The sequence below is a fragment of the Pelophylax lessonae genome (genome assembly GCF_965119305.1).
Source record: "Pelophylax lessonae genome assembly, chromosome: 2".
In the NCBI taxonomy this organism is placed as follows: Eukaryota; Metazoa; Chordata; class Amphibia; order Anura; family Ranidae; genus Pelophylax; species Pelophylax lessonae.
Window position 1 is genome coordinate 45,734,471 of NC_138769.1, and position 22,005 is coordinate 45,756,475.

Consider the following 22,005-nt stretch of genomic DNA (forward strand, 5'->3'; position numbering starts at 1 on the left):
CCGTGGAGAGAGTTGCCTATGCTCCTCTAACATCATTTAGAAACAGTGGTGTGACTCCATCATTTTGGTCCCTGAAGAAGCCAATATGAGAGCTTTTCTGCCTCGGCGAAACATGTAAGACTTATTAAGTCACACTGTATCTTCTCACATGTTTCTTGCTATACATCCTTGATGCATTGTATATGTAATTTTTATATGCTTGCACATTACTATTTTAATATGTATTGTTAATGCACTTTAATAAAGGAATATTTTTCTACTAAATTAATTGTATGTTTACTACAGACCATCCCATAGCTGTTAAAATCCCACTTACATGGGGTGATGGGTTATCAGCCTTTGGTCCATTTTGGACTAGACTGAAGACTACCACCCTTGAGTTCTTTTATTTTCTACTTGCTTAACTTCATGTTTTTTGTTTCGATGATGCTATCCTATTTCTTTTGTCCTCTCCTTTTTTCCTTCCATGTTTCCCAGCATCAGGGTATTTTTCAAAGAGTCCTCTCTTCACATTAGGTGGCCAAAGTTTTTGAGTTTCAGCTTCAGGATTTGTCCTTCCAGTGAATATTCAGGGTTGATTTCCTTCAGGATTGACTAGTTTGATCTTCTTGCCATCCAAGGGACTTTTAAGAGTCTTCTCCAACACCATAGTTCAAAAGCATCACCTCTTCGGCGTTCAGCCTTCCTTATAGTCCAACTTTTATAGCCGTAGTTTACTACTGGGGATACCATAGCTTTGACTAGACAGCATTTTGTCGGTAGGGTCTCTGCTTTTTATATTGTCTAGGTTTGCCATTGCTTTCCTCCAAAGAAGCAAGCGTCTCTTAATTTCATGGCTGCAGTCACTGTCCTGCCGTGATCTTGGAGCCTAGGAAGATAAAACTGTTTCAATTTCTTCTTCTATATGCCAAGGAGTGATGGGACTGGCTGCCATGATCTGAGTTTTATACTTTCAATAGTTTTTATTAGAAAGATTTTTTGCAATAAGATACAACAGCAAAAGAAAAAAGGGGAGGGAGCCTAAACATAGGCAACAGTGATGTAAACTGACATGATCTTAGTCTTTTAATGTTCAATTTCAGGCCAGCTTTTGTGCTTTCCTCTTTCACCTTCATTAACCACTTGCCGACCACTCACATGAAGCGTACTGCGGCAAAGTGGCTCGTTGTCATCCAGCGACGTAGGTCTACGTCGCTGGACTCCTCCCCTCGTGGGCGGCGCGCGCGCGCTCCCGCTGTATTCAGACACAACGATCGTCGGGGATCGAGTGAGGAGATCCGCCCGCTTGTGTAAACAAAGCGGGCGGATCTCCTAAGTGACAGGCAGGGACAGATTGCAGGATTCAGCATAGCTGAACCTGCGATCTGTCCCTGTGTCACACAGTCCCCTCCCCCCACACACGTCAGTAAGCACCAGGCATGCATTAACCCCTTGATCACCAATAAGTTAACCCCTTCCCTGCCAGTGTCATTTTACAGTAACAGTGCATATGTATAGCACTGATTACTGTAGCAATATCACTGGTACCCCCAAAAGTGTCAAAAATGTCAGTCAAGGGTCCGATCTGTCCGTCGCAATGCCGCAGTCCCGCAAAAAAAATCGCAGATCGCCACCATTACTCGTTTAAAAAAAAACAATAAAAATTACATAAATTTCCCGTAGCTATTAGTTGTGATAACTTTTGCGCAAACCAATCAAAATACACTTATTGCGTCTTTTTTTTTTTTTACCAAAAATATGTAGCAGAAAACAAATTGGCCTAAAATGTTAAAACATTTTTTTTTTTTTGGGGGGGGGGGGGGGATTTCATATAAAAAAAAATGTGAAAAATATTATTTTTTCAAAATTGTGGCTCTTTTTGTTTATAGCGCAAAAAGTAAAAATCGCACAGGTGATCAAATACCACCAAAAGAAAGCTCTATTTGTGGGGAAAATAAGGACATAAATTTAATTTGGGTACAGCGTTGCACGACCGCGCAATTGTCTGTTAAAGTAATGCAGTGCCGAATCGCAAAATATGGCCTGGTCAGGAATGGGGTAAAATCTTTCGGTCTTAAAGCGGTTAAAAATACGCTCATTGAGAATTTTTTTGTCAAAGACATGTAGCTAAATACATTTTGGCCTAAATATATGACAAAAAATTGAATATATTGGATATTTTTTAACTGTCAAAGTAGAAAAATATTGTTATTTTTTTCAAAATTGTCGCTTTTTTTTATTAATATCGCAAAAAATGAAAATCGCAGAGGTGCTCAAATACCACCAAAAGAAAGCTCTGTTTGTGGGAAAAAAAGGACGTCAATTTTGTTTGGGTACGGCGTTGCATGACCGCGCAATTGTCAGTTAAATTCGCACAGTGCCGAATTGCAAAAAGTGGCCTGGACGTAAGACAGCAAAATACTCCGGTGGTAAAGTGGTTAAGAGACTCTTTAGTTGTTCTTCACCTCCTGCCATTAGTGTGGCATCGTCTGCATATCTCAGGTTGTTATTTCTCCCTGTGATCTTCATTCCAGTTTGTGATTCGTCAATCCTGGCAATTCGCATGATGTACTCTGCATATAGGTTAAATAAGTAAGGTGACAATATACATCCTTGCCTAGTCAGTACCAGTTTGCAAAAGTGTATTTTGCTTTGGAAAAAAAAAACCTTTAACGTTGGGTGTTCTATGTGTATGGATGTTTCAGGGGTGCCCCTCCAAAATAGGCTGTCCTATTATTTTGGATGAGAAACCCTGTTCTAGAGGACATTTTAGCATGTAAACATTTGTATTCATGAGACCAAGACGTTCTGTGAATTGCGCCTATGGTTTCTCCGAAAGGACCAGGCGACTCCTGGCAATCACTGTAGTAGCTGCAACTACTACAATGATTCTCCACTGCCACGAGCATCCCATAGGTATTTCAAATGCATGCTCCAAGCTGGACCAACTATGCAATAATATCTATACCTTGAATTCAGTTTTACAGTTTGTATGCAGGGCCAGGACAAGGGGTGGGCAGGAGGGACGGCTGCCCTGGGCGCAATGGTTTATTGCAAGGATGGGGGCACCTTGACCCTTAGGCTTCTTTCACACGGTCCGCCTCCGCAGGCGGATCCGTGTTGCTCAGCGGGGATCGATCCGCGATCCCCGCTGAGCCGGGCGGATGACAGCTCCGTCTCCGCTTGCAGAGCGGAGAGGGAGGTGTCTCAGCACCCGCTGCCCTCTATGGGGGATCGGATGAGAGCGGACCGCTTGTCCGCTCTCATCAGATCCGCTCCGATTACTGAACGGATGGAAAAATAGGGTTTCCATCCGTCCCAGATTTCAGCACAGGATCGTATGCGGATGACAGCGGGTGTCAGCGGAGGTGACCTCCGCTGACACCCGCTGCCCCATAGAGCTGCATGGAGGATCCGATCAGATCCGCCTAAAAAACTGACAGGCGGATCTGACCGGACCGCCCGTGTGAAAGAGCCCTTACAGTAAGGAAAGGGGGGGGGGGGCACAGTTTTGCATCTTTGCGCTGGGTGACCTTGTCCCGGCACTGGTTGTATGTATGGGTGTATATAGAGTATATGACATTGAGGTAATTTGGCTCACAGTAATAATCTTCTTTTTTTTTTTTTTTTCTCTCTTTTCAGACCATGCAGTAAAGTATCTCAGGGTGTCAATTCTATCCACTATCTTGTCTCATCCCAAAGATGTACACACCGGTATGTTACAAATTATGTTTAATACATTCTGTTGCTTGCATGGCTGTTTCTTTCTTCCTTTGCTGGAACGAGATTGGAGTATTAGACAGGGTCAGGACAAGGGGTGGGCAGGAGGGACGGCTGCCCTGGGCACTGTGGTATCATGTGAGTTGGAGGGTCACTGCGGGGAGATTGAGGGGGGAGGGGACTTGTGTTGGGAGAAGGAATTTGGGGGTCAGCAGGGGGGTAAGCTCTGTTCTAGAAAGGGGAAATTTGGGTGTGTGCTAGGAAGATTGATTTGGGGGTTGTGTGATATGGTAGAGGGGGGGGGTGGGATTTTTGCTAGGAGGAGTGTGTGTGTGTTTGTGTTTTTTTTTTTTTTCGTGTTTGTGCCAAGAGGGGGGATATTTGTGCTAGGAGGGGGATTTGGATTTTGAGATTGTGTCTTTGGAGGCTTTGACTAGGAGGGGTAATTTTTTTATTTTTTTTTTCGGGGGGGGGGGGATACTTGCTGACACATAATGCTCCATACATTTTTTTGGGGGGGAGGCCGCAGTTTGGCATGTTCGCCTGGGTTCTGGGTGACCTTGTTCCAGCCAGGGGCGTAACTACAGGGGTTGCAGGGGTTGCAACTGCTACCGGGCCCCATGCTCCAGGGGGCCCGGTAGCAAACCAGTGGGTAAACTTCCAGGATTGCAAAGGTCACACTTGCGACCGGGCCCTGGCATTGCACCACTGTGGGGAGGCCCCAAGATTGCAGGAAGGGGGGCCACTGCAGAACTTGTGAAAGAATCCTGCTGCGGGACCATAATAAAAGGCCATGCAACGAGAGTAAAGAGCCCCAGGATTAGTGGGAAGAGCCCTGGGCTTGAAGGTAAGGGCCCTGGCCAGGGGTCTGGGGGGCCCTTCATGGTTTCTTGCATCAGGGCCCTGAAGGTTCTAGTTACACCTCTGGTTCCAGCACTGGTATTAGGCCTCTTGCACACTGCAGCTTGAAAAAGCTCAGTACTGTGTTTTTTTTGTTTTTTTTTTTTTTTTTGTTTTTTTTTTTTACTGATCTAAAATGCAGCCTATTGTTTACAATGTGCCTGTACACAATGGGTGCGTTATGCAAATACGCAGCGGCAGGAATAGTGGGCTTTAACACCCAGCTGCTGCACATATGCATCCACGGTGAACTGATGTCTTGTGCTAAGTGCGCACTCAGTCTGATCCAAGCACGCTGACCAAGCTGTCGGTCAAGGCTTCTGACCACATGACCACCCTGAGAGCCAATCACAGCAGTTGCATTATAAAAAAAAAAAAAAAAGAAAAGCTGTGCCGCCTCCCAGGCATTTAGGCCCACTTAAAGGGCTGCTGGGAGGTGGCATGAAGGGGTTAACCATTGGAACAATTAGAGGAGGAAAGTATATGGGTTGCCACTTTTTTTGGTTATTATTACAGTGGCTTGAAAAAGTATTCATACCCCTTGAAATTTTCCACATTTTGTCATGTTACAACCAAAAATTTAAATTTTATTTTATTGGGATTTTATGTGATAGGCCAACACAAAGTGGCACATAATTGTAAAGTGGAAGAAAAATTATAAATGGTTTTCAAAGTGGGGTGCATTGTATTCAGCCCCCTTTACTCTGACACCCCTAACTAAAATCTAGTGGAACCAATTGCCTTCAGAAGTCACCTAATTCGTAAATGGAGTCCCCCTGTGTGTAATTTTAATCTCAGTAAAAATACAGCTTTTTTTTTTAAGTCCTCAGAGGTTTGTTAGAGAACCTTAAGCCCCGTACACACGCGTTGAAAATCGGCAGGGAATTCACGTCCGACGACCGATCTGCCGATTTTCGGCTTGTTAGTATGATGTTTCCGACAACCGACTCTGACTTTTCGGCCGAAAAAAATCTGGTGTGCAGGCTATATAATTTTTGTCTGCTGTCAAAACACGGCCGATTTTTGTGCAGTCAGTACAGATTTCGTCAGACAAAAATCTGATGAGCAAGACTGGGCATGCTCAGAGATGAAAGAACACAAAGAAAGCAAACCAACACATGACATCACTTCTGAAGTAGAATTTTGTCGGGCGAGAAAATTTGTGTGCAGTCTAGGCACATTCCAACCAACAAAAGACGGACGATCGGTCAGCCGATAATCGTTGCGTGTGTACTAGGCTTTAGTGAACAGAGAATGAAGGCCGGGTTAAAGACCGGTCAGGGATAAAATTGTGGAGAAGTTTAAAGCAGGGTTAGAGTATCAAAAAAATATCCCAAGCTTTGAACATCTCACAGAGCACTGTTCAATCCATCATCAGAAAATGGAAAGAGAATGGCACAACTGCAAACCTACCAAGACATGGCCGTCCACCTAAACTGACAGGCCGGGGAAGGAGAGCATTCATCAGAGAAGCAGCCAAGAGGCCCATGGTAACTCTGGAGGAGCTGCAGAGATCCACAGCTCAGGTGGGAGAATCTGTCCACAGGACAACTATTAGTCGTGCACTCCACAAATCTGGCCTTTTACGGAAGAGTGGCCAGAAGAAAGCCATTGTTGAAAGAAAGCCATAAGAAGTCCTGTTTGCAGTTTGGGAGAAGCCATGTGGGGGACACAGCAAACATGTGGAAGAAGGTGCTCTGGTCAGATGAGACCAAAATTTAACTTTTTGGCCTAAAAGCAAAACACTATGTGTGGCGGAAAACTAACACTGCACATCGCCCTGAACACATCATCCCCACCGTGAAACATGGTGGTGGCAGCATCATGGTGTGGAGATGCTTTTCTTCAGCAGGGACAGGGAGGCTGGTCAGAGTTGATGGGAAGATGGATGGAGCCAAATACAGAGTAATCTTAAGCCCCATACACACACGCAGATCGTCGTCATACAAATGTTCGTCTTTTCTCCCCGGGATGTCGGTGTCTGTTGAAAAGTGCAAAGACAGCACAAGGACAGCACAAGAATTTTGTCTGCAGACTTCAGCTGACTGCAGAAGTGATGTCATGTAATGGTTAACTTTCCCTGTGTTTTTTATTTTCTGAGCATGCCCAGTCTTGCAAATCTGCGGTCTGTCGGCTGATTTCTGTACTGACAGGCAAACAATTGTCCGTTCTGGTGTCCGCAGACAAAAATTTTCATGTTTGCAAGAAAGACTCTTGTCCGCGGATTGTGTGCAGACAGCTGTCGGAGGCACCATACTAACACGCATACAATCGGCAGATCTTTCGTCCGCAGACGTTTGTATGAAGACGATCTGCGTGTGTGTACGGGGCTTTAGAAGAAAACCTGTTCAAGTTTGCAAAAGACTTGAGACTGGGACGGAGGTTCACCTTCCAGCAGGACAACGACCCTAAACATACAGCCAGACCTACAATGGAATGGTTTAGATCAAAGCATATTCATTTGTTAGAATGGCCCAGTCAAAGTCCAGACCTAAATCCAATTGAGAATCTGTGGCAAGACTTGAAAATTGCTGTTTACAGATGCTCTCCATCCAATCTGACAGAGCTTGAGATATTTTGCAAAGAAGAATGGGCAAAAATTTCACTCTCTAGATTTGGAAAGCTGGTAGAGACATCCCCAAAAATACTTGCAGCTGTATTTGCAGTGAAAGGGGGTTCTACAAAGTATTGACTCAGGGGGTCTGAATACAAATGCACGCCACACTTTTCACATATTTATTTGTAAATAATTCTAAAAACCATTTATCATTTTTCTTCCACTTCACAATTATGTGCCACTTTTGTTTGTCTATCACATAAAATCTCAATAAAATAAATTTACATTTTTGGTTGTAATATGACAAAATGTGGAAAATTTCAAGGGGTATGAATACTTTTACAAGGTACTGTATACATTTTTTTATTTTTTTCCCGGATTGTACTTTGGACATGTTTATTGAGGAAAGTATTATACGTTAATTTGGACTACTTAAAAATTGCATAATTACTGTCGATTCACTTTATATTATTTGGATAAAGCTTATGTAATTAGAATTTTTTAATATATTAATTTATTTGAATTTATAGGTTCCTAACCTGCAGTACTTGTAAAGAGGCCATACATGGGGGAAATGTGCATGTATAGCAGAGATATATTGCATAGTTTTTTATTTTGCAGGTTTACACTTGAATCTCCCAGGACCGCGGTCCGCTTTTCTGTGCAATTCCTGTGCGATTCAAATTGCACTGGAATGCAGAAAAAGTAGGCATGTGCAACAAATTGCATCGTACTGCATTTGCAATCTGCGTTTGGGGTGCAGTTAACAATCGGTTGTCACCTGCAGCAGATTGCAAAGGCATTGCATTTGAACGCGGTACCTGAAACGTGCACGAAGGCGCCTTTCCTGCACCGCGTTCTGGTGTGAACCGGCCCTAAAAGGAGATTTATCCTCAAAGAAAAATGAGCACATAAATTGCTAAAGAGCTCATTCACATGAGTGACAACCCTTGCCACCCCTCAGAAAAGTGGATCTGCAGTAAATTGCTTTTCAGAGGGCAGTTTACAGGTAGTGGGTGGGTGGTATGTCACCTTCTTACCACCTATTTCGACCCTGAATAGGCTGAACCACCATGTGCATGCAGTTGCAGGGTGGTTGTGATGTAGCCCCATTCACCTGAATGGATCGTGTTTGGCGATGGTACAGCCTGCCGATGGGATGGGATATTCACTGAGTCTGTCCTTAGCCCTCCTTTAAAACACAACCCCCCCCCCCCCTTACAGCACAGTCTCCCCATTTATATCAGTGTTAGATTAGTGTTCCTTTACAGTGCAGTCCCCTTTACATCACAGTGCCCCCTTTACATTAGTGTTTTTCTCTACAGTGCAGTCCCCTTTACATCACAGTGCCCCCCTTACATTAGTGTTTTTCTCTACAGTGCAGTCCCCTTTACATTGGAGTTGCCCCCCCCTTTACATTGGAATTGCCCCCCCTTTACATTGGAGTTGCCCCCCCCTTTACATTGGAGTTGCCCCCCCCTTTACATTGGAGTTGCCCCCCCTTTACATTGGAGTTGCCCCCCCCTTTACATTGGAGTTGCCCCCCCCCCTTACATTGGAGTTGCCCCCCCCCCTCTTACATTGGAGTTGCCCCCCCTTACATTGGAGTTGCCCCCCCTTTACATCGGAGTTGCCCCCCTCCCTTTACTTCGAAGTGCCCCCCCCTTTACATCGGAGTGCCCCCCCTTTACATCAATGCGACAAGGACTGCTCTGTAAAGAAACACTGTAATATAAAGGGGGGCTGTGATGTGAAGGGGAACAGAGGACACTGTGGGACTGCTGTAAAGGAGGCATTGTGATGTAAAGGGGACTGCACTGTAGTGTAAAGGAGGCACTGTGTGATGTAAAGAAGACTGCTCTTTAAAGGGGGCACTGTGATGTAAAGGGGACTGCACTGTAAAAGGGGGGGGGGCTGTGATGTAAAGGGGACTGTTATGTAAAGGGGGCACTGTAATTTAAAGAGGACTTCACTGTAAAGGGGGGCTGTGATATAAAGGGGACTGCCCTGTACATGGGGCACTGTGATGTAAAGGGGCACTATAATGATTACAGTGCCCTTTATAGTTATTTTACAGTGCCTCTGCAGTACCCCCCCCCCCTTTTCATCTCTAACATGATACTTCCCTATTCCAATCTCTGCCTCCCCTGCACAAGACTCCTCCTACCCTTTGGCAGGGCAGAGGCTGGTATCAGTCCTTGTGTCCTCTCCCAGCTCCCCCGCTTGCCCGGCCGATGACCTCATTCTATCAGCAGGGCAGGAGACAGAAGGAGCTCTCCATTCTGATCTGCAGCGCCCCCTGCCCTGCAGATGACATCATCAGATGAGGGAGTCGGGAAAGGAAACATGGGCATGGCTGCGCAGCAGGAGGTGAACGGTAACTGCAATCTGTGATAGCCCCGTGCGGACTGCAGTCGCTGCTCACCGCCTGCTGTGCAGCATGGCCACCAACAAGTCCCGGACTGAGGTCAGGGGTTGGTGACCCCTGCCCTGGGGGACAAATATCTTTTCTCTAGCGCTCATTGACAGACGTAGTCCTCGGTGATACAGCACCTTCGGGTTATGTTGCCTCCACAGGAGCAGGACTAGACAGGAAATTAAAAAACTCTGGCCACACCCTAGGGGCAGTCCCAGAGGGTATATCCTCTCTCTCTCTGCCTCAGCAAATCAGTTATTTTCTGTCTAGTTAGGAGTAAGGACCTAGATACCTTGCTGGGATCTTAGGTCCTGGCAAGATTTTTTTCTTAAAAGATTTTTTAGACAGCTTTTTTCTCCAGTGTTCCTGTGAGATCTTCAAGCAAGAAAGCTGAACTGGGCGACGGGCTGGATGTTGAGATCCGGTGGTCACCCCAGTTCAGCCTACAAGCGCGTGCAGGCCATAGCTCCGCGCTGGGTCGGCCGCGACAAAGTCCCATTAAAGGACTGACCCCGCGAGTTAAACGTCTCGCTGAAACGCCAAAGACCATGAGTCACGGCGTCCGTATTGGTCGACAGCCCTCCCGCCCCGGTGGAGAGGGGTACTGTCAGGAGTTGGTGCCCGCCTGGTTCCGGTATGGTGAGTAGTATGTTCCCCCTTTTCCCCTGACGGGTCTTGTGGTGAACGCGGGCCCCTCTCTGTATGGTAAGATAGAGTCCCTCTCTATCCTATAAATGACACAGATCCTCCTACTTTGAGTGTGATTTTATGTGCAAAAAGCCAGGAGGCTTGGTTTGGGAGCTAACAATCTAATTGTATACATGTTAAAAAGATTGTAATCAGTGGCATTCTGGGAATCTTACGGTGATAAGAATAAGCTACCTACCAGTCAGAAGCCACGGACATGTAGACTGCCTTCCTAATCAGATCTCCAGCTATTAGCAGGCCTCCCGAATGGCCATGCGGTCCGCCAGGGCCGGTACCGCCAACCACGCCAAATCCCCATGCAGAGAGAGTGTTGTGTGCCCTGCAGCACACCGCTATTCAGTACAGGCCGCCGCCATTTTTTTTGCTGGATCGCACGAGCCGCCATTTTGGCGTAGCCTCGTGTCTCCAGCATGGGGGCGGCCATGTTTGAGGTGATCCAAACACCTCGTGGAGCTAGGGGAGGCGCCGGAAGGCGTGCAGAGGGGCGGAGCCGCCTCCTTTCTTCCTGGGCAGCCAGCCAAAAGACTTCCTGTTTGTCAAGACAGCGCTGTAACCTGTTGCAGTTAAACTCTGAGCATCAAGTGGTGAGCCTGGGGGTCTATCTCTCTCTCTCTCTCGATAGGGATCCCTAGCAGGTAACACTAAGGGGCTTTTTGTGGCGCTGGGGGTCTGGAAAAAAAAAAAAAGTTTTTTAATTTTGAATTATATTATCCAGGAAAGTGACTGGAATTATCATGGACCCTGCCACACATATTCCCCCACCTGTTTCCCTCGAGGGGGCCACGGGACCCGCCGGTGCACAGAGTGTAGAGTCATTTACAGCAATTTTGGAGTCTATGGTGGCTCGGGTGGAGGCGGCCTGTCAGGGACGGGGGTCAAGGAAGCGACCTACCCCTATACTATCTGACACCTCTGACTCAGATTCAGAGATGGTCACTGCAGTTGCAGGTTCCTCTGCAAGGGCTGTTGTCTCAGGTAAAGCCCCCTCAGACAGTGAGGAGGACGCCTCTTCTCCCGCTATAATTCAGGAAGAAGCATTGGTGGACGCACTAGTTGTGGCAGTGCAGGAAACCTTAAAACTTGAGGCTTTACCGGCAGAGGCAACTGAAACAGAGATTCCTTTTGGTACTAATAAGCCCATCAAAACGGTGAAGGTTTTTCCTGTACCCAAGTGTTTCGGTAATCAGATTAAAGGAGAATGGGAGCATTCTAAACGTACCTTTACTATTTCCAAGCGTATTGCTAGACGCTATCCGTTTGAGGAATCCATCATTAAGAAATGGACGGTACCACCAGTGGTGGATCCACCTATTTCCAGGCTGAATAAAGCCACGGTTATCCCAGTGGAGGACACTTCGTCCTTTAAGGATCCGGTGGATCGAAAGATGGAAGCAGAGTCCCGCACCATCTTCTCTCTGATAGGGTCAGCATTTAGACCAGTAATTGTTATTGGTCTAGTTTCCCAGACACTTACGGAATGGGCGAGAATGGTACGCCAAGACCTTAGGGGAAAAGATATTCCCCAGGAGACATCTGATTTGATGGAACAGATTATACAAGGGCTACAGTTTATCTGTGACGCAGCCTTGGACACTACTCCCTTATTAGGGCATGCATCTATGTCAGCGGTGATCCTCAGACGTGTGCTGTGGTTAAAATGCTGGTCAGCTGACCTAGGTTCCAAAAAGACCTTGACAAATCTCCCTTTTCAGGGGAATCGTCTATTTGGGGCCAACCTAGATGAAATCATTAAGGATGCCACTGGGGGCAAGAGCACTTTTTTGCCACAGGCTGCTAAAGCTAAGGGACCTCGCAACAAGCGAGGACCTTTCTTTACCGCCCATAAAGGGCGCCCGGCTGGTACTAGCGGGAAAGGCAAGACTCCTCCAGGAGGGTTCAAGAAGGGCTGGTCGGACAAGCAGAGGACCAACCCAGCCAAACCCGAAGCAAAGGAGTACACAGCCTGAAGGTGCGCCCCCACCCGGTTTCAGGGTGGGGGGACGTTTTCACCGGTATTCAGGACATTAGATCGAGCATCAACCACTACTACCGGTGCGATTCTTCCCTTCCAACATTTAAGTACTACAGGAAGCGGTAGTTACCGTTCCCTGAATAGATCTTTTCCTTTACCTTTTCCTAAGATTAGTCCCTATACCTCACAGGAATCGGATCTGGTTGACCAGATAGGCCAAGTAGCCTCTAGTCGGGTGACTTCGGTCCCTGAGGTTCAACCAGAAAAGATCACCCTCCCTGATAACAATCAGGTATCTGATAAATGTGTGGGAACAGAAAACGACCAGACTTTCTCGGATGGTCGGGGCCAGATACCTCTAGGGACGCCTGGTTCAGATTCTATCAGCTCCAGTGGTCCTAGAAATTCTAGGCTGGCCTCCTCAAGCCGGCCTGGCCGACTTGGACATGCTAGTCGCAGACGTTCCGTGGGAACTTCGTCTCAGGGAGTGTCTGTGGTCTCAAGGACCAATTTACCATCATGCTTTACAGTCGCTGGTTTTAATGGCCTGGCCATCGAGACCCAAGTACTGAAGGACAGAGGTTTGTCTACTTCAGTCATTCCTACCCTTATTAAAGCAAGGAAAGCGACTTCCAGCAAGGTCTATTATCACACATGGAAGACTTATATTGCGTGGTGCGAATCTTTAGGATTTCCTCCACGTACCTATTCGGTGACTCGAATATTGGCCTTTTTGCAACAAGGGGTTGAGCAGAAGCTAGCCTTGAGCACCATCAAGGGTCAAGTTTCAGCATTAGCAATTTTCTTTTAGAAGCCTTTAGCTACCAAGTCCTTGGTGCGGAATTTCATCCAGGGGGTGCGGCACCTGGCTCCACCAGTCCGCGCGCCCTTACCGCCCTGGGATCTTAATTTGGTTTTGTCGGTTCTACAGAAACCTCCTTTTGAAAACATCAGGGAGATTCCCTTGCTTACTTTATCCCAGAAGGTGGCCTTCTTGGTGGCTATCACTTCTGCTCGCAGGGTGTCAGAACTGGCTGCATTATCATGCCAGTCCCCATACCTAGTGATTCATAGGGATAAGGTAGTACTTCATCCTAAGCCATCTTTTCTTCCTAAGGTGGTTTCAGATTTTCATCTGAATGAAGATATTGTACTACCTTCCTTGTGTCCTCAGCCCAAGCATCATCGGGAACATGCGTTGCATTCCTTAGATGTGGTTCGGGCAATCAGGGTATACCTGAAGGCTACGGAATCGTTCCGTAAGACGGATTCACTTTTTGTGATCACGGATGGCCCCAGTAAGGGTTTGCCTGCATCTGCCGCGACCATTGCCAAATGGATTAGACAAACGGTGGTACAGGCTTATTCTATTAAGGGTCAGAGTCCTCCGTTCCCTGTTAGGGCGCACTCCACTCGAGCGCTCAGTACTTCTTGGGCCTTTCGCCATCAGGCGTCAGTGGTCCAGGTATGTAAGGCGGCCACCTGGTCGTCGGTACATACCTTTACAAAATTCTATAAAATTGATGTGACGGCATCGGCGGATGCCTCATTTGGCCGCAAGGTTTTGCAGGCCGCAATTTGAGGAGACCGGTGGTCTACCTCGAGGATTTTTTCTGTTTGAAAAAAAAAAAAAAAAGTTTTTTTTCTCTTTTTTGTTGAGTCTCATCATTAAGGATGAGCATTGTAAACTTCTAGTTGGCACCGGTTGGGCCTTCTAGATTGGGATTTGATTTTCATTTTCCCACCCTTCATTTGTGATACTGCTCTGGGACGTCCCGAAGGTGCTGTATCACCGAGGACTACGTCTGTCAATGAGCGCTAGAGAAAAATGGATTTTTGTAAAATCTTACCGTAAAATCCTTTTCTCTTAGCTCATTGACAGACGTAGTCCCCGCCCCTCTGTTTTTTTTTTTTTTGAGTTGGGTTGGGTTAAAATCTCTAAAGACTGCTTTTTCACATAACTGATTTGCTGAGGCAGAGAGAGAGAGGATATACCCTCTGGGACTGCCCCTAGGGTGTGGCCAGAGTTTTTTAATTTCCTGTCTAGTCCTGCTCCTGTGGAGGCAACATAACCCGAAGGTGCTGTATCACCGAGGACTACGTCTGTCAATGAGCTAAGAGAAAAGGATTTTACGGTAAGATTTTACAAAAATCCATTTTTTTTTTTTTTTTTTTAAAAGCTTCCCAGAGTAACGCTTTGATTTCTCATCATAGATGTTGCTTTACTTGAGGGGGTCACTTACAGGACACTGCTTATCTACCTACTTTGGCAGTTGGAACTTCCTGGGCATTTATAAGACAATTAATATTTTCTCTATTTATTTTAAGATTAATGAGTAATCTAAAGGGCCAATGCCAGTTTCAAACAAATAAAATCAACACGTCAGACGAAACTGAGTTGTTGGTGATAAGGCACTTAAATACTTTTTCATGGTGACACGACGAGGAAGAAAACCTTGGCACCGTAGCACTGAGAAACCAAACAGACTGTAGTGGATGGCAGCCAATCAGCTCTTTGCTGAGACAGGAATGCCGTCAGTGCTACCCTCTTAGGATCCGGGAATCTTGAACAACACAAACAAAGCAGAAGGGCGCAAAGGCCAAGTGCATTTCCATCAGCGCTTTATTCAAAAATAACCACTTGACCTCTGGAAGATATACCCCCCTCCCTTCATGACCAGGCCATTTTTTGCCATACGGCACTGCATTACTTAAACTGACAATTGCACGGTCGTGCGACACTGTACCTTAATAAAATGTATATCCTTTTGTGCACTGGTGCGCAGTCATGTTTGAACAGGAAGGGTCATCCCCAAACTGTTCCCACAAAGTTGGGAGCATGAAATTGTCCAAATTGTCTTGCTATGCTGACTCCTTAAGAGTTCCCTTCACTGGAACTAAAGGGCCAAGCCCAACCCCTGAAAAACAACCCCACACCATAATTCCCCCTCCACCAAATGATTTGGACCAGTGCACAAAGCAAGGTCCATAAAGACATGGATGAGCGAGTTTGGGGTGGAGGAACTTGAGTCCTGACCTCAACCCAATAGAACACCTTTTGGGATAAATTAAAGTGGAGACTGCGAGCCAGGCCTTCTTTTCCAACATCAGTGCCTGACCTCACATATGCGCTTATGGAAGAATGGTCAAACATTCCCATAGACACACTCCTAAACCTTGTGGACAGCCTTCCCAGAAGAGTTGAAACTGTTATAGCTGCAAAGGGTGGGCCAACTCAATATTGAACCCTACAGACTAAGACTGGGATGCCCTTACAGTTCATGTGCGTGTAAAGGCAGGCGTCCCAATACTTTTGGTAATATAGTGTTAATGGGCATCAGACTACAAAGTGAAAGTCAAAAGAGCCTTTATTTGCTCGTAAATAGACATGTGCAGAACGAAAAAATTTGTTTTTCGATTAGTTAAAAAACAAATTTCATTTTAGTTTAATTTGTTTTCAGAATCTGTTTAGTTTAATTTATAAGTTTCTGAATTTGATTAAAATTTTCCGAATTCAATTAAACTCGTCCAAATTCGGAAAATTACAATTGGCATTCAAATTTAAATTTTGTTTCTATTCCAATGCGGCTCCTGAATTTTTCACTTCTAAGAATTGCAATATGTTCACTTCCAAATTCAAATTGAATCCGAATCTACCTAGAATTTCATTATTTCAGAGGATTCGGTTCTATTGTGGTTCAGAATTCAGAATACATCAGAATTTCCGAATAACAAAAAATTTGGCTGAATTTCGATTCGGAACTAAACGACTGGCACATGTCTACTCGTAATACCATCACATAAAAGCAGATTCATATGTGGTGCTACTAGTGCAGCCTGCCTAGGAATGCTCACACCTCCATACTGACATCCACTCATCCAGGCATTCTGAATTTTGCATATCTTCTCCCAGTGTTTGCTTTAGGCCTGAGGGCCTGGGGAGCAGTAATGAGGCAGGGGCTGTGATTTTTTTATTTTTTTTTTGTTTTGTTTTTTTTGTTTTTAGGAAGCTATGTACAGCATCCTGCTGGCCCCTCCCACCAGCCATGCCTGCATTGCATAGCAAAACACTGAGACCTACGATTAGTGATTGACCGATATCGGTTTTTCGATACCGATATTTTGGTCAATGCGTATCGATATCGGCCGATCATTTTTGTACATTTAAAAAAAATAATAATTTTATCACTTGACAGGTACTCTTGTGGAGTGATCTGGGGGTCTAAAAGACCCCAAACCCCTCCTCTGCACTTAAAAGCATTCAGAACGCCAAGTTTGGCTGTTGCTTTCATTTTTTTTAATCTGGCGCCGAGTACCCGGAAGTGATGTCATGACATCACTTCCGGGTTTTTACCCGAATGTGGCTTTGATTGGGTCTTCGGCGGCCCGGTTGCCCGGGTCTCCCGGTGGGACAGGAGACCCGGGCGAGCCACGGGGGGGCGGGGGCAACGGCTGTAATGACAGCCGACCGGCTTCTCAGCCGCATCAGTTGTCATTACAAGAGACCCGATCATCGGCTATGGACGCCGGTACCGGGGTGATCCCTCTAGCTGCAGGCATCAATCCGGTACAGCACTTTCCTGAAATATCGGCAATATCGGTCACCTTGGTTGCCAATTCCAATATATCGGGGGAAAGTGCAGATCGGCACTCAATATATCGACTTTGCCGATAATCGGACGATCACTACCTAAAATGTCAACAAATGCTTATAATCCTATCCAACCAAAATTAGAAAAAAAAAGGTTTGGTTGAGGCTCACTTTGTAGTCCCTAAAGTATCTAAATGCGTTTTTTTTTTTTTTTTTTTTTTTTTTTTTTTTTTTATTACAGAATGCAACTCCACCCTCCTATCCCTATTACGACAACAGGGGGTTCCAGGGAGACCACAACCATTTATATGTGAACCAAGTACCGTACAATGTGAACCAAGCACCATACAACGTGTATGCTTCGGCTCCGCCATCCAATCACCGTGTCTCTCCAGTGCAACACCACCTGCCCAATGTATCCCCCCACCACTCGGTGCCAGCAAACCAACATGGAAAATCCTCAGGCTTGTGCTCTGCAGGTAAGTGCACCCTATAAAACTACAAGAACAAACCTACAAGTACAAAAAGCTTCCAGAGTTTTCCACTTTTCATGCAGCAAGTACCTTCTGTAAACCCAGTTATTAGCGGTGACCTTAACACTGTGCTTTACATAGCCTGAGCAGAGAGCAGAACTGTAGGAGGGACTCAGCAGGCCCCACCCACTCTAGGCTGCCTGCAGAAAACCACAGGAGGGGGTGGAAACAAGACCAGTCAACCTCAGAGGAGGAACACAACCCACTCCCTTTTTCCTAGGTGCAAAGGGAACCATTTGGGAAAAAAATATGATGGTTTTGGGTCACTTTGTTTTTATTTATTTTTTTTTTTTTAAACCCTGTATTTTACCAAAGCTTCATTACCCTCACCGAAACCTCATAATGAACAGTCACTGCTCACTGTCACCACCCTGATGGTTGTTTTCTAGCTCTGTGAACAATAGGTTGCCTTTAGCACAGCTGAAATATAATCGGGCAAATAGTGTAGAAAGGTGTCTAGAGCTCCCCCTGCTGGCTTGATAAAAACTGCAAAATAATAATTAATTATTATTATACAGTTGCACAGCACTTTACAGTATAAAGGGAAACAGTACAGCTGCAATGAAATTCAATATGAGGGTCACGAGGGCCCTGCTTATGATACTAAATTGTAATATTAACCTGTAAAAAAATATATAGTTTAATTGCTAATCCTGGCCGTAATAAACAAAGCAAACCTGTAAAAAACAATAATACTTTATTTAGACTGATCATACACTATATAAACTACTTGCACAATCTACTTGAGTCTATCATCAACTATGTAGTATAAGGGCATGCCTGGTTTGATACTATCTAAAAGGGTTGTTTGTCCCTATATTATATTGTTAGGTAAACCTGAAGGAGATCATACAGGGTTTGTATAGTTTAGTTTATGGTCAGCTTAAAGGCCGTTGTTAGAAATCATGGGGCCCCGTACAGCCTTTCTAATGAGTCCCCCTCCCTACTTACAAAGGGGTGCAGCGGAACAGCGGCAATGACTTTACCTACACCTCGAAAATGAAAAAAATTCCCTCCTTTGCTCCCACCTTCTGGGCCCCTCTGTTGACCTGATGGGGTCCAGGTAAATGTAATTTTAGCCCTGGTAAGCAAGTAGGAGCAGGGGGGGGGGGGGTTGATCTAGTATAATCCATTTATTAATTTAGGCAGAGATGAACAATAAAGCTGCCCTGGACCCCCCTGTTTAGCGGATGAGGCTTGGGCCCAGTACAACAGGACCAGTTGTACTGCCTTTATCAGCGGCCCTGGTCAGCTTTACACACCAACTCCCAACAGCTAAGCAGGTGGTGCTAGACTTGCTTAGTAAAAAGCCCAGCATGCTTTGCAAACTGAGGGCCATGGATACACCTGTTTGAATAATTGTTATACAAAAACGTTCTTTAAAATTTGGAGAAAAAAAAATTAAAGTGGGAGTAAACTCCCATCTTTGGCTTGTAGGAGAGGGGTAATTATTGGTGCAAAGTGGGACCCAGAAATACAGACCATGGGCAAAGGTATAAAGGAACCAGTTCTTAAAAATTCATATAAAATTGGCTCAAACAATCAGAGTCCATATGGTAAAGTCCATATCTGGTCTGGGTATACCTCACTGAGGCAGCTCTGTGTAAAGCAAGAAGAAGCTCTAAAGGAAACCCAAGGAGAAGCACAGGCGCCTTCTAAGTATAGCTGTTAAACAGGGTTTATTTAACATAAATTAAGAACTGCTCACAAATGTGGTATAGAAACAGGCATGTAACTCATGGCACTTGTAGGGAAAGCCCTCATCGGCATAATCCAGGGGGTCCACAAGGAACGTGATGGTCTGTCAGGCTTAGCTGGATGCCAGCGCCGGTGGTTTCTGGCGCTTCCTAGTCTGGGGAATGCACTGGCAGAAACAGAGGTGACATCACTTTCCGGATGCAGTGTTGGGACGTAGCGGCGACACGTTATCAGAGCATGCGCTCCTTCTTCAGGCTGGCCTTTCCGTTCTATCAGTGCTTTCCTCGGACTAGGAAGCTCTTGAAACCACCGGCACTGGTATCCAGCTAAGCCTGACAGATGATCACATTCCTTGTGGACCCCCTGGATTATGCCTCTGAGGACTTTCCCTACAAGTGCCATGAGTTACATGCCTGTTTTTATACCACATTTGTGAGTAGGTGCCTACACTTAGAAGGTGCCTGTGCTTCTCCTTGTGTTCCATCGCTGACTTGTACCTAATAGGTAAGATTATAATAGGGCTTCTCTATGACTATAATAGGGCTTCTCTATAGGTACTGTATATATCTCCTAAACGTTCACCGTTTAGGAGATATTTACTGTACATACAGCTAGTGGCTGGTGAAATCACCAGTGCATGCATGCGCTCTAAAGGAACGGCCACCCGTCCTGTCCCCTAAACAGCGTCTCCCACACGCATTTGCGGGAGTGATGTCACTGTGGCTCTGGCCACTCACATAGCCACAGTCCGCAAACCTGGAAGGAAGACCGGGTGAAGATGGAAGCCCTGTCAGCGGTGACAACCCACCGCTGGAAAGGCTTAGTTCCAATGTAAGTTTTACATAATGTTCTAGTATGTGATGCAAAATGACTGAAATCACTACTGTATACTCTAATTAGAAAACAGAACAAACCCCTGAAATCAGACTTTATAGGCAAATTGGAGCATAACAAATTATTAAAAAAATCTATATTATACATAGAAAACAAAAATATTTCTCCACATGAATAGACACAATTAAAAACATAAATTCACATCCGAACAGAGTTTGGCCCAACATGGCCATTTACTGAAAATTTTCATTACGTAGTGATAAGTGAGCCCCTGTGCGTCAACGCATTTCACAAATTTGCTTCCTCAGGACACACAGAAGGATAACACAGGATAAAACAAGCCTCACTTTGTCTGGACATACAGTGGGGATCGAAAGTTTGGGCACCCCAGGTAAAAATTTGTATTAATGTGCATAAAGAAGCCAAGGAAAGATGGCAAAATCTCCAAAAGGCATCAAATTACAGATTAGACATTCTTATAATATGTCAACAAAAGTTAGATTTTTTTTCCATCATTGACACTTTCAAAATTACAGAAAACAAAAAAATGGTGTCTGCAAAAGTTTGGGCACCCTGCAGAATTTATAGCATGCACTGCCCCCTTTGCAAGGCTGAGACCTGCCAGTGTCATGTCACCTGTGTCACAGTGTCACCTGCCAGTTCTCAATCATTGTCTGGGAAGACCAGGTGATGTCAATCTCAAAGGTTTTAAATGCCCAGACTCATCTGACCTTGCCCCAACAATTGGCACCATGGGATCTTCTAAGCAGTTGTCTAGAAACCTGAAACTGAAAATAGTTGACACTCACAAAGCTGGAGAAGGCTATAAGAAGATATCAAAGCGTTTTCAGATGTCAATATCCTCTGTTCGGAATGTAATTAAGAAATGGCAGTCATCAGGAACAGTGGAAGTTAAAGCAAGATCTGGAAGACCAAGAAAAATATCAGACAGAACAGCTCGCAGGATTGTGAGAAAAACAATTCAAAACCCACGTTTGACTGCACGATCCCTCCAGAAAGATCTGGCAGACACTGGAGTTGTGGTACACTATTCCACTATAAAGAGATACTTGTACAAATATGGTCTTCATGGAAGAGTCAAAAGAAAACCTCTTCTAGGTCCTCACCACAAAAATCAGCGTTTGAACTTTGCAAATGAACATATAGACAAGCCTGATGCATTTTGGAAACAAGTTCTGTGGACCGATGAGGTTAAAATTGAACTTTTTGGCCAGAATGAGCAAAGGTACGTTTGGAGAAGAAGGGGCACAGAATTTAATGAAAAGAACCTCTGTCCAATTGTTAAGCATGGGGGTGGCTCAATCATGCTTTGGGGTTGTATTGCAGCCAGTGGCACAGGGAACATCTCACGAGTAGAAGGAAAAATGGATTCAATAAAATTTCAGCAAATTTTGGATGGTAACTTGATGCCATCTGTGAAAAAGCTGAAGTTAAAAAGAGGATGGCTTCTACAAATGGATAATGATCCTAAACACACCTCGAGATCCACGGGGGAATTACATCAAGAGGCGTAAACAGAAGGTTTTGCCATGGCCTTCACAATCTCCTGACCTCAACATAATTGAAAATCTATGGATAGACCTTAAAAGAGCAGTGCGTGACAGACAGCCCAGAAATCTCAAAGAACTGGAAGACTTTTGTAAGGAAGAATGGGCAAAGATACCTCAAACAAGAATTGAAAGACTCTTGGCTGGCTACAAAAAGCGTTTACAAGCTGTGATACTTGCCAAAGGGGGCAGTACAAGATATTAACTCTGCCCAAACTTTTGCAGACACCATTTTTTTGTTTTCTGTTATTTTGAAAGTGTAAATGATGGAAATAAAATCTTAACTTTTGTTGACCTATTATAAGAATGTCTAATCTGTAATTCGATGCCTTTTGGAGATTTTTCCATCTTTCCTTGGCTTATTTATGCACATTTAATACAAATTTTTACCTGGGGTGCCCAAACTTTCGATCCCCACTGTAAGCATGCATACAGAGTCTCCCCTGGGCGGGCACCGGGGCAAGTGGACAGATCAAGCTGTCTGACCCCCATGTAGTCTAGTATACCCAAACCGTTGATCATGAGAAGG

General features: G+C 45.1%; 1 protein-coding gene across 1 annotated transcript in view; it reads left to right on the forward strand.

The window, feature by feature from the left end:
* TMPRSS2 (transmembrane serine protease 2) overlaps positions 1 to 22,005 on the forward strand; it is a 140,259-nt gene that overhangs the window by 55,700 nt on the left and 62,554 nt on the right. Inside the window, exons 2-3 of the mRNA XM_082245768.1 lie at positions 3,622 to 3,693; positions 17,085 to 17,326. Of these exons, the coding sequence (XP_082101894.1) occupies positions 3,682 to 3,693; positions 17,085 to 17,326 (254 nt within the window). The 5' untranslated portion in view covers positions 3,622 to 3,681. The remainder of the gene's footprint in view (positions 1 to 3,621; positions 3,694 to 17,084; positions 17,327 to 22,005) is intronic.